At 40.7% G+C, this 14,941-nt stretch overlaps 2 protein-coding genes across 2 annotated transcripts; both read left to right on the forward strand.

Moving 5' to 3' along the window:
• The first annotated feature begins 1,584 nt into the window (after positions 1 to 1,584).
• LOC119020310 (creatine kinase U-type, mitochondrial-like) lies at positions 1,585 to 8,865 on the forward strand. The gene is made up of 10 exons (XM_037099574.1): positions 1,585 to 3,379; positions 5,082 to 5,247; positions 5,579 to 5,777; positions 5,864 to 5,959; positions 6,053 to 6,274; positions 6,404 to 6,489; positions 7,209 to 7,332; positions 7,533 to 7,667; positions 7,759 to 7,884; positions 8,603 to 8,865. The coding sequence occupies exons 2-10, from the start codon at positions 5,105 to 5,107 to the stop codon at positions 8,717 to 8,719; spliced, it is 1,248 nt and encodes a 415-aa protein (XP_036955469.1). The 5' UTR covers positions 1,585 to 3,379; positions 5,082 to 5,104; the 3' UTR covers positions 8,720 to 8,865.
• Positions 8,866 to 10,982: 2,117 nt separating this feature from the next.
• LOC119019648 (CD59 glycoprotein-like) lies at positions 10,983 to 12,085 on the forward strand. The gene is made up of 3 exons (XM_037098431.1): positions 10,983 to 11,144; positions 11,231 to 11,332; positions 11,519 to 12,085. Exons 1-3 carry the CDS (start codon positions 11,096 to 11,098, stop codon positions 11,686 to 11,688), a joined length of 321 nt encoding a protein of 106 aa, XP_036954326.1. The 5' UTR covers positions 10,983 to 11,095; the 3' UTR covers positions 11,689 to 12,085.
• The last annotated feature ends 2,856 nt before the right edge of the window (positions 12,086 to 14,941 follow it).

Genomic DNA, 14,941 nt, shown 5'->3' on the forward strand with positions numbered 1-14,941 from the left:
AAAACAGTGTTCATATGTTTTAATGGGAGGATTTTGTATCAGCTCACCATTTAATTATCCAGGGCTCTTGTCCACTGAATTAATATTTGATATTATTCCCTTTATCTAGGACTGTTCAGCAATTAAAGACAGACTTCACCTAAATATGAAAATTCAATCTACTCTGATGGACAAAACACAAAACTTTTCTGGAGTTTCACTGCAAAACAGCGTTGGAGCACTCAACATTCTAGAGACTTGAATTACACCGCATGAACTGTATGGACCCATACAGGCTTGCCGCTCAGTCATGAATCTAGATGTTGTAGATTCGCAGTTTGAACCAGACTATTAAAACCACGTCCCAAAGCCAAGAAAATTAATATTTTTCACAATGACAGAGGCTGACAGACCAAGTCTTTCACTGAATCACAAAGCACTGTTAAAAGTTTTTGACACTACATTGAATTTCTGACTTTGAACGAAACAAAGGCATCCACGCTTACTGCCGTGTGTTGTGACATGACCTCAATAATGTGGCCATCCTGCCACCCTGTGGTCATGAAATGCATCACCTCTTTTTGCACCAGCAAAGATAAAAAAAAACAAAAACAAAAACACCCTGACCCGATCTGCTTCAGTCTGTTGCATTGATATCTTGCAAAGATTATTTAAAAAATGAATAAAAGACAATGGTCTGAGGTGCTGTGGGGCTGTTGGAAAAGTAAATGTGCCAGTAAAGTGTTTAAATTATGACAAATTAATAAGATGCAGAGGGGGAATGACACATAATATAATGCATCCTCAACGTGAGGTACAAGTATGAAACAAAAACTTAAGTATCTATAGTTCAAGAGGAGTGACTTTGGTATTTGTGGAGCGAGGGAAAGAGTGAGACACAGATCAGCCAGAGACAGAGGGATGAGAGGGAAAGATGCGAGTCCCACACAACTTGAGCAAGTGTTTGTAAGGTGACAAAGTCAGCGTTACCAATGTTGTCCAAGGGCTGCGCCAAGCTGTCAGTGTGGGATCTGCTGTCAGATTTTAGAGCTGATAGACTGACATGAGGGTGGCAGTAGTAGGATGTTAGCACTTGTCTCTCAGTAGGAGTTCTATAGCAGGTCATGACTCTTGTTTCTGAGGGACAGATGGATGTTTACTAACACACTGTGGGTGTGACATCTTGGCCTTATCCAGTCAAAGACAGCAGCTCATGGGCTCAGTCATAATGAATCATACTGGACTACAAGTATTGGTGAAGACATAAAGAGATAGTGTAAGGTTGGTCGAGTGTTGGAGGCAACGATGAGGCTTTTTAAGTGTTCAGCAGTTTGTTTTATTTTCCTGTTAAGCAGTGGAAATGTGCAACATATTTACAGTGGTGATAACAAAAAAACAAAAAATTATAAACTGAAGAAAGAATAAATTGGAAACTGTCCAATGGAAAAAAGAGAAAAACTTAAAATGAGGAATAACTCTTAACCAGGCTATACCCCCTTTAAGTGCATTAACTGACTCTCGAAAGCTACTCCATCTTCCTGCTCATATCAGTGGACACTCCCTCCTACTGCAGGGAAAAAAGCCTATCAATTAACTAACAAACCATTAGCTTATATCAGTGCTTTATTTATCATCTGATATAAAACATAGAAGTTACCAGTTCAAAACATCAACACGATTTGGCAGTTCCTGGGTCCAAATCAGAGGAAGGCCTTTTGCAGAGGAGAAGAGAGGAAACAAAAGTTTAACCATAAACAAAGATGCTAAAACACTTAATTTTGTCAGATGTTTTTTTGTTTGTTTGTTTTTTGTTTGTTTTTTTTTTTGTCAGCATCATGTGTTTACGGAAGCCCTGAGGGGCAGGGAGATATTAAGAGATATTAAGGTTTCCCAGCTTCATGTTCTTTACCAACCAAACACCTGAGCCAGCTGCTAGATGGCAGAATTAAAGTGACTGGGTGTTTATGTGTGTGTTTATTCTTGGAGGTCATCAGGCACCCTTGTGACAGATGGCATCTGAGACAAACCACACAGGTCATGGTGAATATGTAGAGTCCCTTTGCAGTATAAACACTAGGCTAGTATTCTCCACACCCTCAATGTCAGTAATGAAGCTGGACTTTATACTGTGTGATACCGAGCTACAATAAAACACACTTGAATTACTGTAATGTTTTCAGGAGGCGGATCTTCCTGCAGGTAAGATGACCCTGACCCACATGCTGATAAGTCTAATTACTATAGAGTTATGGATTTCTGTTCCTGGACATTTGGGATATGTTGTGCTGTACTGTATTGTATTGGGTACAGCAGAAGAACAAGTCACACCAACCTTAAAGAAAAAATATTTAATAAAATCACAGTTCAAATAACTGTAGGGGGTGCCAAATCGCACAAAACGTCAATTTCTTCATAATGTTGCTTTAGGATGTCCCTGGTCCAGTGGTAAAGTACATTTACTCCATTACTATTCTTAAGTTAAATCTTGAGGTCCTATTTTTCTGACATTTTATAAATCTACATACTTTTGGCTATACCTTTCTGAGAGCAATATCCTTTTTAGTTACGAGTGTCTTCAAATTAATTCTGTAATCTTACAAAACATATGATCAGTTTGTATAAAGTGATCCATGGTAACAGATTAAACTACAAGAAGTGTATGAGGCAGAGCACATTGTCTTCAAACTGACCAACAAAAGCTTTAAAACACTGTCCACATCTCAACACATCAGTAGCCATGATCCAAATGTTATACTGTAACACTGCCACTCTGCATTATCAGTGCTTGTACTTTTGAGACTTTTGGACATTTGGTACAGTGAAATTTATGACACATATCAAGTGTTATATGTGATCACAAGGGGAAAACACTGACCTAAATAAGGAGATAATAATGGAATGTTAATATAGATAATATATTTCTGTACTTTTACTTGAGTGAAATTTCAAGTACTGCATCAAAGCATGATCATCAAGGTTATGAAAGAGTGCAAGGGAGCAAAGAATTAAAGGTATTTCATGGGTATCATAGTGTGAAGAAGAGCACATGAAGTAAACTGATAAAAACTTAAGTGTGTGTGTGTGTATGTGTGTGTGTGTGAGCATGCATGTGCAGGAGTGCATGTGTGAAGTGGCAGGCAGACATGCTGACTGACAGTAGAAAGAGGATTTTCTTGTCTGTTGCCCAGCGAGAAGCTAATCCCGAGCTAGTGTCCCTCTCCCTCTCCCTCTCCCTCTCCCTCTCCCTCTCCCTCTCCCTCTCGCTCTCCCTCTCCCTCTCCCTCTCTGATCCCATCTCTGTTCTTCAGTCTGCTCTCACTCTGCAGATCGAGCCTCTCTGGACTGAGCTGCAGGAAAAACACAGGAGCTTCACCGCCTCCACTCTTCAGACAAACCTCAGGTGAGTGACGGACTCTGCCTCCTCACCTCTCGGCTCCTCGTCTGGCAGGTCTTTACTTTCCTGCCTCTTCATGCTCGCGTGCTTCCCCCTGGAGAACTCTGTCAGCAGTAGTTTAGACTGACTTTATTCACGTTCACTTTGGCTTTCTTCTGAAAAAAAGTGAGATATTGTGTAAGAAGACAATGTATTCATACTGTCATGAGTGTTCACATAAAGAACTAATTGCATTTGAATACATTTTGAATGCTTTTTAAATCATCTTCAGTAGAAATGGAGCGTTGTTTCTCATCACTTGTGCACACATCGAGTAACTCAACTTTGAGTTTTTTCTTTGTATACCTGCTGAATATCTGCACCAGCACACTGTACAGCCAACACAGCAGCCTCCTGCATTAGCGTCTCTTAATCTGCTTGATATTAACGGAGAGACCGGCCACCTGTCAACAACTGGTCAACTTAAATGATCCTTTCATCAAAGCTCCAGCAGCGTCTCCAGCTGATGAAACATATCCCAACGAAACGCATTCAAAAAACCAAAACACACTTTGTGGAAGGGTTGAATATTTTATCAATTTATATTTTTCTGTGAAAATGACCATGATGACTCTTTTCCCCCTAGTTTAAGTGCTTAATGTCTTCCCACATTTAATGAAAGGTCAAAGGCTATAGGTGCCTCTCCTCATTGCTTTCCCTTTTCAATGAATCAGCTGATGGGAATCTTTCTATCTAAAGTGTCCACCTACTCTTTAACCCCTCCTTCTGACCTTATCATGACCCTGAACCCATCCTCTTACACACTCCCATCCCTCTCCTCCTGGTTTTTTATTCAGTGGGAATTGCTCGGTTTCACGCTGCCTTCCTATAAACCCACCTCGTCTATGTTTTTTCCACAGCTCCTCTCAAACTCAGTCCCCCCGCACTTGGTTTTCGACCTCGCTCATCCTCTCCCAGTATTTATTTGACTCCTCCTCGCTGCCTGCCCACGCTCTGTCTCTATTTTCTTCCTGTTTGTCTTGTGTAATCTCAGCTGAGCATCCCAGGATGTCAAAAAGGATCATGTGTTGTTCAGGGCTGATGCCAAACTTTAAAATTGGCACAACAGCTTAACCTCTGTGACTGTTATTATCAATACTATGTGTAGGTGTGTGCAAGGTGACTTTGACATATAGTTTAAAGCAAATAAAGAATTTGCACTTGTATCATGGAGAATGTGCGGTTTGTAGGAGTAATTATAATACTGATAATATGAATTTATATCAGTTTGAACTATTTTTCCACTTTGTACCTTTAAACCTCAAATAACACAAGAAAGCAGTTGAGCCGTCCTTCTTTGTTTGATGCTTGATTATTGATTATTATTATTATGTGACGATATCTCTCTCAGTGTCCAATCACGAATCACCTGATCACCTGATCTGGTGGCTCATCCAGGGTGACCAATCAGAAAAGCTTCTGTCTGCCTCCAGCATAATCTCATCACACAGACTACTGGAGTATCTGTTACTTAAGCATTTGATATCTTAATGCAATTAATCATTTCGTCTGAGCACGTTCCCGTGAAGATGTCTCTTAGTATCTATGAATGTAAAAGTGAAGCTGAGATGTTTGTAGATCTCTATGAAGAATACAGCTTCCATCTCACAAATGGTGTAACTTCAAGACAAATACATTCAGTACAAATACAAATCTGACCTTTCAACAGGTAATCAGCCAGACTTGGTAACCATGGCGAACTCTTTCACCCGTGTGATGTCTGGCCGTAACACTGCCGTGGTGTTGGCCAGCATTGGAGCCAGCACACTGGCGTCTGGATACCTCCTCAGTGACAGCACTGCTGCAGCTGACAGGAAGAGGCTCTATCCACCCAGGTACTGATCACCTGTACATTCAGTGTGCAAGACATTATTGTTTCCAAAACATAAATATATTCCAGCACATTTTATACTTGCAGACTAACGTTTCCAAACTTGCATACAAAAATAAATAAACATCAAAATAATGCATGATGATGTTGCCAGTGAGTGTACTGAGACACACTGTCACATCATGATTTCTTGGCAAAGTCTCCCTCATGAAATACAGCAAATTATGTGAGCACATAAACTACTGAATACTCCTTCAATTATTAAAAAATGATATATATGACTGTATTTAGGGTTAAAGACTGGATTAAAACACCACACTGATCACTTTCCACAGTGCTGATTTCCCTGACCTGAGGAAGCACAACAACTGCATGGCAGCTGCCCTGACTCCAAAGATTTATGCCCACCTGAGGGACAAGACAACCTCCAGCAACTGGACCGTGGATCAGTGTATCCAGACCGGGGTGGACAACCCAGGACACCCTTTCATCAAGACTGTGGGCATGGTCGCTGGAGATGAGGAGAGCTACGAGGTTGGAGTCATTTTGTTTAGTGGGTTTGATGTGTCTTCAGCTCTTAAATGGAGAAAACTGTGTGAGTGTTTGATTTTTCCCCTCAGGTGTTTGCTGAGCTCTTTGACCCTGTGATCAAGGATAGACACAATGGCTATGACCCTCGCACGATGAAGCACCCCACTGACCTGGACGCTTCCAAGGTTTCAGTCTTCACTCTTTAGCCCTCTGCAGCACACTGTCCTCGAGCTGTATCTTCTCTTGCTGACAGTGACCTGATAATTTCTCCTCCTCAGATCACCTCAGGAATGTTTGACGAGCGCTACGTGTTGTCAAGTCGTGTGCGTACAGGCCGCAGCATCCGTGGACTGAGTCTTCCTCCTGCGTGCACGCGTTCTGAGCGCCGCGAGGTGGAGCGTGTGGTTGTGACCGCTCTGTCTGGCCTAAAGGGAGACCTGGTTGGTCGCTACTACAGCCTGGGAGACATGTCTGAGAGAGAGCAGCAACAGCTTATTGATGTTAGTGCACAACACACACACACACACACACACACACACACACACACACACACACCTTGCTTGGTCTCTTTTTTATGATTGTCCAATGCCCTTCACCCTGATCCCTATTTCCATTTACTGGCAAATCAGGAGCACTTCCTGTTTGATAAACCTGTGTCACCTCTGCTCACGTCAGCTGGGATGGCCAGAGATTGGCCTGATGCTCGTGGGATCTGGTAAGACTCAGTCTAGAAGAAGTAGTTGGAAGGAGAGTAGCTTCTTGTAGCTTAGTCACTGCGTAGTGTGTGCCTGGTTTATGAGGCGATATGCCTCAAAGGGTTGCTGAGGAGTTGTGCTCATTCATTGGTTTGTGCTTTTGGTTTTCAAATAGAAAAACTGAACCTTAAGAGTAACTCCACTCATTTTACATATTAAGGTTTGTTAACTTTAAGGTCTTGGGGAGCACTATGGTATGTGTGAGAAAAGCACTGAAAATCATTTTGTGGCTTCCGATGAGGTTGCATGTAATTGCCTCCAGTGATGTCACTCACTGTCTAAGTTGCATTGTGGGTAATGTTGGCGACTTTCAAAAAAAGCAGTCCACTGGTTGAGCTTTGCACTCCTAATACACCGTTGGGCTCATAATGGACTGTTTGGAAATAAATTATCACAACTGATACAGCAGAATGCTTTTTATTCCATGCATTCTTCTGAAGTGCATTTTTCTCTTCTGCGTTCCTTTACCTCCAATTGTAATTGCATCTAATTTAATGATCATTCCCTTTTTGATAAAGAAGTGCTGCTCAGACCTCCTCCTCCTCCCCATCTCTGCCTTCAGGCCTGACACTGTGGAGGCATTTACTACATAGCTGACTTGGCTGAAAAAACAAAACAAAAAAAAAACAAACTTGAGGCTTGGACCTCAAAACCATCTATTTCCTCTTGACTGTCTCAGGCACAACAACGAGAAGAACTTCCTGATCTGGATCAACGAGGAGGACCACACGAGGATCATATCCATGGAGAAGGGAGGCAACATGAAGAGAGTGTTTGAGAGGTTCTGCAGAGGCCTCAAACAGGTGTGCATGTCTACGTCTTCTGGCACTGTGGTCCAAATCTTTTAAAAATAATTTAATTTCCTCCCCAATGAAATGTTTATACATGATGTTTAAAGCACTGAAAAGTATTGGATACAGTATTTCATAAAAGGATCCATTAAAACTACAACTAATAAATCAAACATTTTTTTTTCCAAGTTACATTTTCTTTTAACTTCTAGGTGGAGCAACTCATTCAGGAGAGAGGTTGGGAGTTCATGTGGAATGAGCGTCTGGGCTACATCCTCACCTGCCCCTCTAACCTCGGCACTGGACTCAGAGCTGGTGTGCATATTCGTCTGCCTATCCTCAGCAGGGTAATGCAGGAAAACACGTTGGGCGGCACACAAAAGTTGTCATGTCGTCGTGTCCGAAAATGATTCAATGTGTGTAATGTTTGTGATGCAGGACCCTCGCTTCAAAAAGATCCTGGATAACCTGAGGCTACAGAAGAGAGGCACAGGAGGTGTGGACACGGCTGCTACTGGAGACACCTTTGACATCTCTAATCTCGATCGTCTGGGCAAGTCGGAGGTAAACACTGAGCGACTGAAGTAGAAGTAGAAGAGAGCAGCAGTCAGACGGAGGAGGGCAGACATCTCGACGGGCATGGGCTGCGAATCACTGAACCTCCTCCTGTTCTTTAATCTGTAATCCAGGCAGGGATGTGCCAGGCGAGGTTAAAAGACGACCTGTTTCATGAGCTGCTCATGCTGCACTTCCTCACAGGCTGCGATAAAGGCCTCCAACAGGCAATCAAAGAGTGTTAAAGGTCATAGAAGGTAGAGGTCAGGACTATGATTGTGGTTCTGCCAATTACACCCAAGTGGCGACAGCTCTGCCTGGAAGGCTAAACTGAGGGAGCAAAACTACCCCGAGCCTCATTTTAACTTGTCAATGCCTCCATGCTAGTTAGTCAGAATTTAAACTTCAAAACAACTTCTAAACATACAGAGATCACTGGTTCCCAACTGGTTGCAATGTAAAACACGGTTTAATTACTTTCTTTGTTTTCACTCCTGAATGTACATTGGTGAATGATTTGACATCGCTCCAGTTTTGATACTGAAAAAAGCCAAAAAGTACCTCCATGCTTCGTTATGTGTCACTTTTATTATCCACTCATTAAAAGTTCAAAGTAAAAGAGTTTATAGTGAAAAGTTGTATCAGAAAAAGTACGGTTTTAGTAAGCTGAATCCATCAGACATCCAATGATCCCCTGATTTTTGACCTTGTTCCCTTGCATCCACAGGTGGAGCTGGTGCAACTATTGATTGACGGCATAAACTACCTGATCGAATGTGAGAAGAGGCTGGAGAGGGGGCAGGACATCAAGATCCCCGCCCCCATCGCTCAGTTCAGGAAGTGAAGCTCTCCTCTGCTGGGAATCCTGGTGTAGAGCAGGTGCTCCAACTGCTGGTCGCTAAAACGTTGGTCTTATAAGATATTCAAGGCATGTATAGCGCTGTACTGACTTACATGCACATTAAATTCATGACCTGTACATGAATTCTAAGCTCAATAAAAGTCTCTTGATGAATTGGGTCATATTATTGGCAGGTGTCAGTAGTGAAGTACAACTTTGAGATTTTATTATAGTGCCTACTCCAGTACTATCAGCTAACTATTACAATTTTAGATTAGATTTAACATTAGTTAAATGCTGTGTCGGGGGCCAGTGTCACATTTCAGATGTCTGCGAGTTTGCAGATACAGCAAAGTGACAATTACTCCTCTAAAATTCTCCATTTGTATCTTTGAAATAACAATCCAATGCTAAATTGTCTAATACATCACAAAAAAGAAAAGATAAGAAAAACGTCCGAAACCTAAATAGAAATTTGTGTATTTTTTGCTATATAATTTTTCACATTTTCTGCTTAAAAAAGTCTTAAAATGACAAGTACATTCATTATCCCAGCTTTGGTAAATCTGTAGTTTTCTTATGATGACAGCGCTTCTCATTTGTTCATCTGTTCACGATAAACATCAGAGAGTGAGGGAGGAAGCTGGCTAACGTGACTTAATGTAACACAAAACTTAACTCATCAGAAGTCATGTAAGGTAGATTTCTATTTGCAGTGGTGGTGGTTGTTTAACAATGATGACAACAACTCCCATGATCCCACACTACTTCACAACATATTCACACTACCTCTTTTGTTTTGTCATTTTGACTGATAAAAATGACATACTGTGACTCTAACCATCTCAGATTGATGTTGATCAAGTGTCATCAGTGTGAGTGGCTGAATGTGGTGTGTGTTGTGGAGCGCTTTGTGGAGGCTATAAAACGCACAATATTAATGCAGTCCATCTGTATTGGTACTTTTACCTAACCAGAAGATCTGAACACTTTCCCACCCCTGCTCCTAAATCAATGTCAAACACCGCTTACCTTAGAAGCACAAGGAAACGAGAGAAACAAAAGATTAGATTAAAAAGTATTATAGCTATCATAATGTCATACTATTATTTATTAGTGTGGGGAAATCAGGATAATAAAACAGAGCGGCATGTAGGTCAACCAGAAACGAAAGCACCGGCACAGGACACACTCACACTTGACTTGACCTCAGACATAGATGTTGTTATCAGGCCCTGGACGACTGCCAGACTTAATAAGATGGAGCTATATTGGACAATAATGCCATGACCTTTGGAACTCTTTCAGTAAGTGCTGAACGCCTGCTTGTCCTGCGCGATGATTCACAGAAGACGCCTATAAGCCACTAACACTGCAGCAAGTGGCCACATATTCTCCTGATGCTCAGACTCTTTTACCATCTGGAACACAAATGTGCCTCAAAGGATGCGTTACTCCTCAGCCGCTGGTGGTTAACCTGGCATTCAGACCTCAGCTGCCTCCCACACAAGGCCTTTAATCCCGGAGTAACCGGCCAAGCTCATTACTGACAGACAGCAGACAGGCCAAACAGGGGTGGAAGCTTAACGCCAAATCATAGCCGGTTTCTTTGTATTTTTACATGCTTGGACGAGGAGAGGTGGGGATTATCATTTATAAATAAAGGCATCCGTCTATTGAGAAATTAGTGCCCTGGTTATTTGGGAGAACGGTTCTTTGAAATCCGGCTGCTCAGAGAGTCTTTCTGAGTCAGTCCTTCCCCTTCTGGCAGCAGATTAATGACGTAGATCAATTAATGCTATTAGAGATCCTCGCTGAAGAGCTCAGAAAATGTGTGTGTGTGAGAATAGAATTAATGCTGCAGTTATTAAATTTAGGAGGAGGCTGCAAAATCATTTGACTTACGCTAAAATTGGATGTTCTGAGCAGGGATGGCAATTATCTACATCTTACTGTACCCAAACCCAAGCTCCTCACGGACAAACAAACAAGCCCACAAGCTATTGATTAGTTACACATTGACACCTCCAGGTGTGGCAGCCTCAGTCTCAGTCTCAACACAGACGGCTGAAGTGTTTCAGGTAAATGTCTTGCACAAGTTAAGCAAACTTTTATTCACACTGCCATTCCTTTGTTGACAGGATTATTGATTCACTGGTGGGACTGTAGAAGAGCGATCAACGTGATCAGAGTGACAGTTTATAAAAGCTTGTGGACACGCCCTAAAACTGACCCGCCCCAACATTATTATTGTTGGTACTGAGCCAGTGTGGTGAAGGCTATAAAATAAAACGCAAGAAAGTGGTCGAAGTTCATTTGACATCAGAGGTCTGACCAGTTTTTTAGTTCTCTTCGCTTTTCCAATTGATCAGAGTCAAAATGAGGCTGTGTGTGTTTTTGGCGTTCGCCTGTGTGTTGCTGCCAGCAGGTAAGAGGGTTAAAGAAGCACAATCAACACCGAGTTTACACAGAGAATGAGGGTTTTTTTGTGAAAATTTCCTCCTTTCTCTGTAGTGTGTGGGATAAGGTGTTTCACCTGCTGGGGTGTGAACCCTGGCCACTGCAACGATGTGTGGAGCTGTGCTCCCCATTTCGACCGCTGTGCCACCACCATTGGTAAGCTGACTTTATTACCTCATTTCTCTTTAACATTATGCATTCTGTGTGGTGTGATTCTCATTTTTCTTGACATGATCTTTGCTGTTGCATCAGTAAGAGTTAGTACAGCTGTATGAACAAAATAGTCTGAAATGCATATTTTAACATATTAAATTGAAGTTTTCCTTTTCTTTTCTGCTGCAGTTGCTGAAAATTTGATCACCAAAGAATGCATGAGAAGCGACATGTGCGATAATGTTTACTCTAATGGTCTCCGATGCTGTTCTGGAGACCTGTGCAACGGAGCACAACATGCTGGGGTCTTTGTCCCTCCCCTCCTCGCACCCTTAGCCATCATAACACTCTTCATTTGAAGCTGAACATTCTCATCGCTACATTCATCGTGTGCTGCTTCGAGTGTTCAGAAGTGGAGGAGTCATGATGGTGCTCTTTTAGAGGCGCTGATGATAGCAGAAATGTATTTGGAGCCCTCTAAAGAAGCCTGATCTAAAATCCTGATTTGCTACTGAAAATGTGTCCTTTTCACACTGTATATCTGTATATCTACTCTTATTTTGTACTCACTCACACATGTAACAGTACCATGTATTTTAGAATATCTCAATATGTATAGTCTGCAATAAATATGGATAATACATTCACATTTTTTGAAAGTTTGACCATTTTTGCACATATCTTAACAATTATTTTGCTGCACCTTCTTTTCCCCTTTATAGTCTTTTCTCTTATTTAAAAAAAAAACAAAAAAAAAAAACAAAAATCCCCCCCAAAAATCTCTAGCTTATTTGTTTGAATTATATCTAAGAATAGGCAACAACTTGTTTGGGAAAATATCAAGTGTGTAGTCAAAGAGACCAGACAGTAGAGGGCAGTACAGGAGAAATCACAAGGTGGAAACATGAACTCTACAAAGCAGTGAGATAATCAGTAAGACATGTATCCACCCTTGAGAAGATCCAGATATCAACAAAACATGAACCTCCTCCAAATTATAAATCATTATAATAAAACTGGTTTACTTTGCTTATTTTTGTTTTTGCAATTTGTCACACCAAACACGTTATTTAAAGATTAAGCAGAGTGCTTCTTCTAAAGATTTTTTCTCTTGAGAAGCTTCCATTATCACACATGGTATATTTGTTTGTGTTAACAATGTTTTAACAAGATGGTGTATTGTTTTATTAAATAACAGCTATGACTGATAAAATAGCAGATTAGATTGAAAGCTAGCGACCAATTCGTGAAAGTCTATATCCCAGTGGATCCCTCTTCTGTGCCTGTGTGCAAACTGTAATCATCACATTCACTCTCTGATGTGTGTGGACAATATTACTTTATGGCATCAATAACAGGCAGAGAAGATAACAGATTGGAAGGAATATATTTTATCAATTTCATTTTAATGTTTTACAAACCTTTCTTTCATTTATACTAGTACAATTTCATTTCAGACGTAATAAAAATACACATAAAATTCCTATGAGTGACTGTATGAGTCATGTTACTGATAAACAGAACAGCAGTACACTGAAAATGTGAGACATATTTTATTATCATTGTTACTAGTGAAGTGATCATCAATAAGGGATTTAGAGCAATTAGATCCACTTCAGTGGCAGTGAATTAAAAACCTGTTCACTTTGCAATTAGAAAATAAACAAACAAATGGTAAACAAATCTAAAACTGAGCTAAGATCATTATTGTATATAAAACATTTGGTATTTGTGTTACTGTTTTGTTCAAGTAACTTAAATCTAATGGTTAAAATAGTTGCTGAATAGAATACGCTGTGTAAAAAGGGTTTTGTGAATTGTCCTGTTACTTTTTTTAGACTTCCTTTTGTTTTCAGTGAGATTGAATGATATTTTGTAATCTGTAATAAAAAGTCTATGTTTGCAAATTTAAAAAAAAAAAAAACATTATCAGGGACCAAAATAAATCATTACTGCTGTTTACAGTGTTTAAGCTGCAAATGACCGTGGACAGATGCATTACAGTACAACTACATCTTCAAAGATCTTCAAACAACAGATCATTGCTGTAAAACACAAATAAGCAGCGTGTGTTTAATGTACTGTATGTAATTTGTTGTGATGTGTTTGCTCTTGGGTCAGTTGCTGATGTTATCTCGTGAAGAAGATTGATTTTATGTTCTATAAAGAGCCAAGGAGCTGCACAAACTGCTCATATGGTGAGCAAAGGACATGTAAAGTTCATTGATGGATATAAATGCTTATAATTGTTATTTTTCTTGCTGTGAAGTAAGGCTGACACATGCTCTTTCCATCACGCCTGCTGCGGGTCCCTCAAACTTTCAATATAAATCCAGCTGTCAGGTCAGAGGATCCAGATGCTTGATTTTTGTGGCTGCTCCTACGTATTAACCTTTGAGATCATCGTTATTTTTTGCTTCGTGGGACAGCCCACTTGGCAGGATAAATGTTGGTTCTGCAAACAATGGATATGTTACATTTTTTGTTTTATGATGTGATAACACTGTGCTTATGTTCTGGTTAGGTTTAGGCAGAAAACCTACGTGGTTAGGGTCTGGGTTGAAAAATATCTTTTTGTTTTGTCTCTACAAACACAGCAGGAGATGTCTCAACAATCTCGTGAAAAAATATCAAGCGGGTTCACAAACATTTACAAATGTTGAAACCTTGTCTCAAACAGTGGTCACTGGCTTGGCAGCATAGTTTGCAACACAGCCACCATCCCTTCCGCCTCCTGACATGAAAGCGGGGTCATCTACATGTAACATGACTGTGAAATGGCTAGTCTGTCCTTGTCAGGGAAATTACCACATAGGTCGACAATGCAAGCAGGTCATTACAACCCATAACCACATTTTATTCTTCAGGGGCCTCCCTTGAATGGCAGCAGTGGTTGGTACGACTGTAGAGGGCGAAGTGACGGGAAGTAGAACACAGGATACTGCAACTGGTGTTCACGGTGAAACCAGAAGTTAACGGCAGGTTCTTTTAATTTACTAATGTAGTGAAGTAACACCACGTACATGATATAACGTAGGGGACCTAGGTTAGTAACAGAGGTAATGTAGTGTGTTTTGTTGTAAACTAAATTGTTCTCTTAGCTGACAAGGATGACGTATATATGTTGCCTAACCTTGAACAAGTACTGTACTTGCGTAAATGTAACTACTGCAACCATATGACAATGGTATGGTATGTGTGTCGCAATAAGTATTTCGTATTAAGAGACTTGCTGATCAGCCTATTCAGTGGTTTAGAGGATATGTTGCATATCCTCACATATTGTAAAAAATGTCTGTATGGTTTATATTATACAAACAAATAGAATCAATCTGTGGTTAGTAGAAACATAAACTGCCCCCGACACATTTTTCTGGCAACTGAACTGGGAGTGAGTCAGATATAATGTGTTCAAAACAGGGAGATTAGACTCCGTCCAGACCTGCTCTGGAGGAACAGGAACTTAATTAGCTCTCCATCTTAGATCGGGGAAGATGTTCGTGCAAACTCCCACCTGCTCCGCACGGCATTGTCACTGAATGGGGGTGAGATGTTGAGGACAAGCTATTAATGACATTAATTACCAGACATGCATAATGTAAGTAAAGAAAA

The sequence above is a fragment of the Acanthopagrus latus genome, chromosome 5, assembly GCF_904848185.1.
Source record: "Acanthopagrus latus isolate v.2019 chromosome 5, fAcaLat1.1, whole genome shotgun sequence".
In the NCBI taxonomy this organism is placed as follows: Eukaryota; Metazoa; Chordata; class Actinopteri; order Spariformes; family Sparidae; genus Acanthopagrus; species Acanthopagrus latus.

Coding starts and splice junctions, on each gene's coding strand:
- LOC119020310 (XM_037099574.1), top strand. CDS start 5,105: ATGGCGAACTCTTTCACCCGTGTGATGTCTGGCCGTAACACTGCCGTG. Junction 6,275..6,403: donor AGCAGCAACAGCTTATTGAT/GTTAGTGCACAA, acceptor CTGGCAAATCAG/GAGCACTTCCTGTTTGATAA. Junction 7,885..8,602: donor ATCGTCTGGGCAAGTCGGAG/GTAAACACTGAG, acceptor TTGCATCCACAG/GTGGAGCTGGTGCAACTATT.
- LOC119019648 (XM_037098431.1), top strand. CDS start 11,096: ATGAGGCTGTGTGTGTTTTTGGCGTTCGCCTGTGTGTTGCTGCCAGCA. Junction 11,145..11,230: donor CTGTGTGTTGCTGCCAGCAG/GTAAGAGGGTTA, acceptor CTTTCTCTGTAG/TGTGTGGGATAAGGTGTTTC. Junction 11,333..11,518: donor CCGCTGTGCCACCACCATTG/GTAAGCTGACTT, acceptor TTTCTGCTGCAG/TTGCTGAAAATTTGATCACC.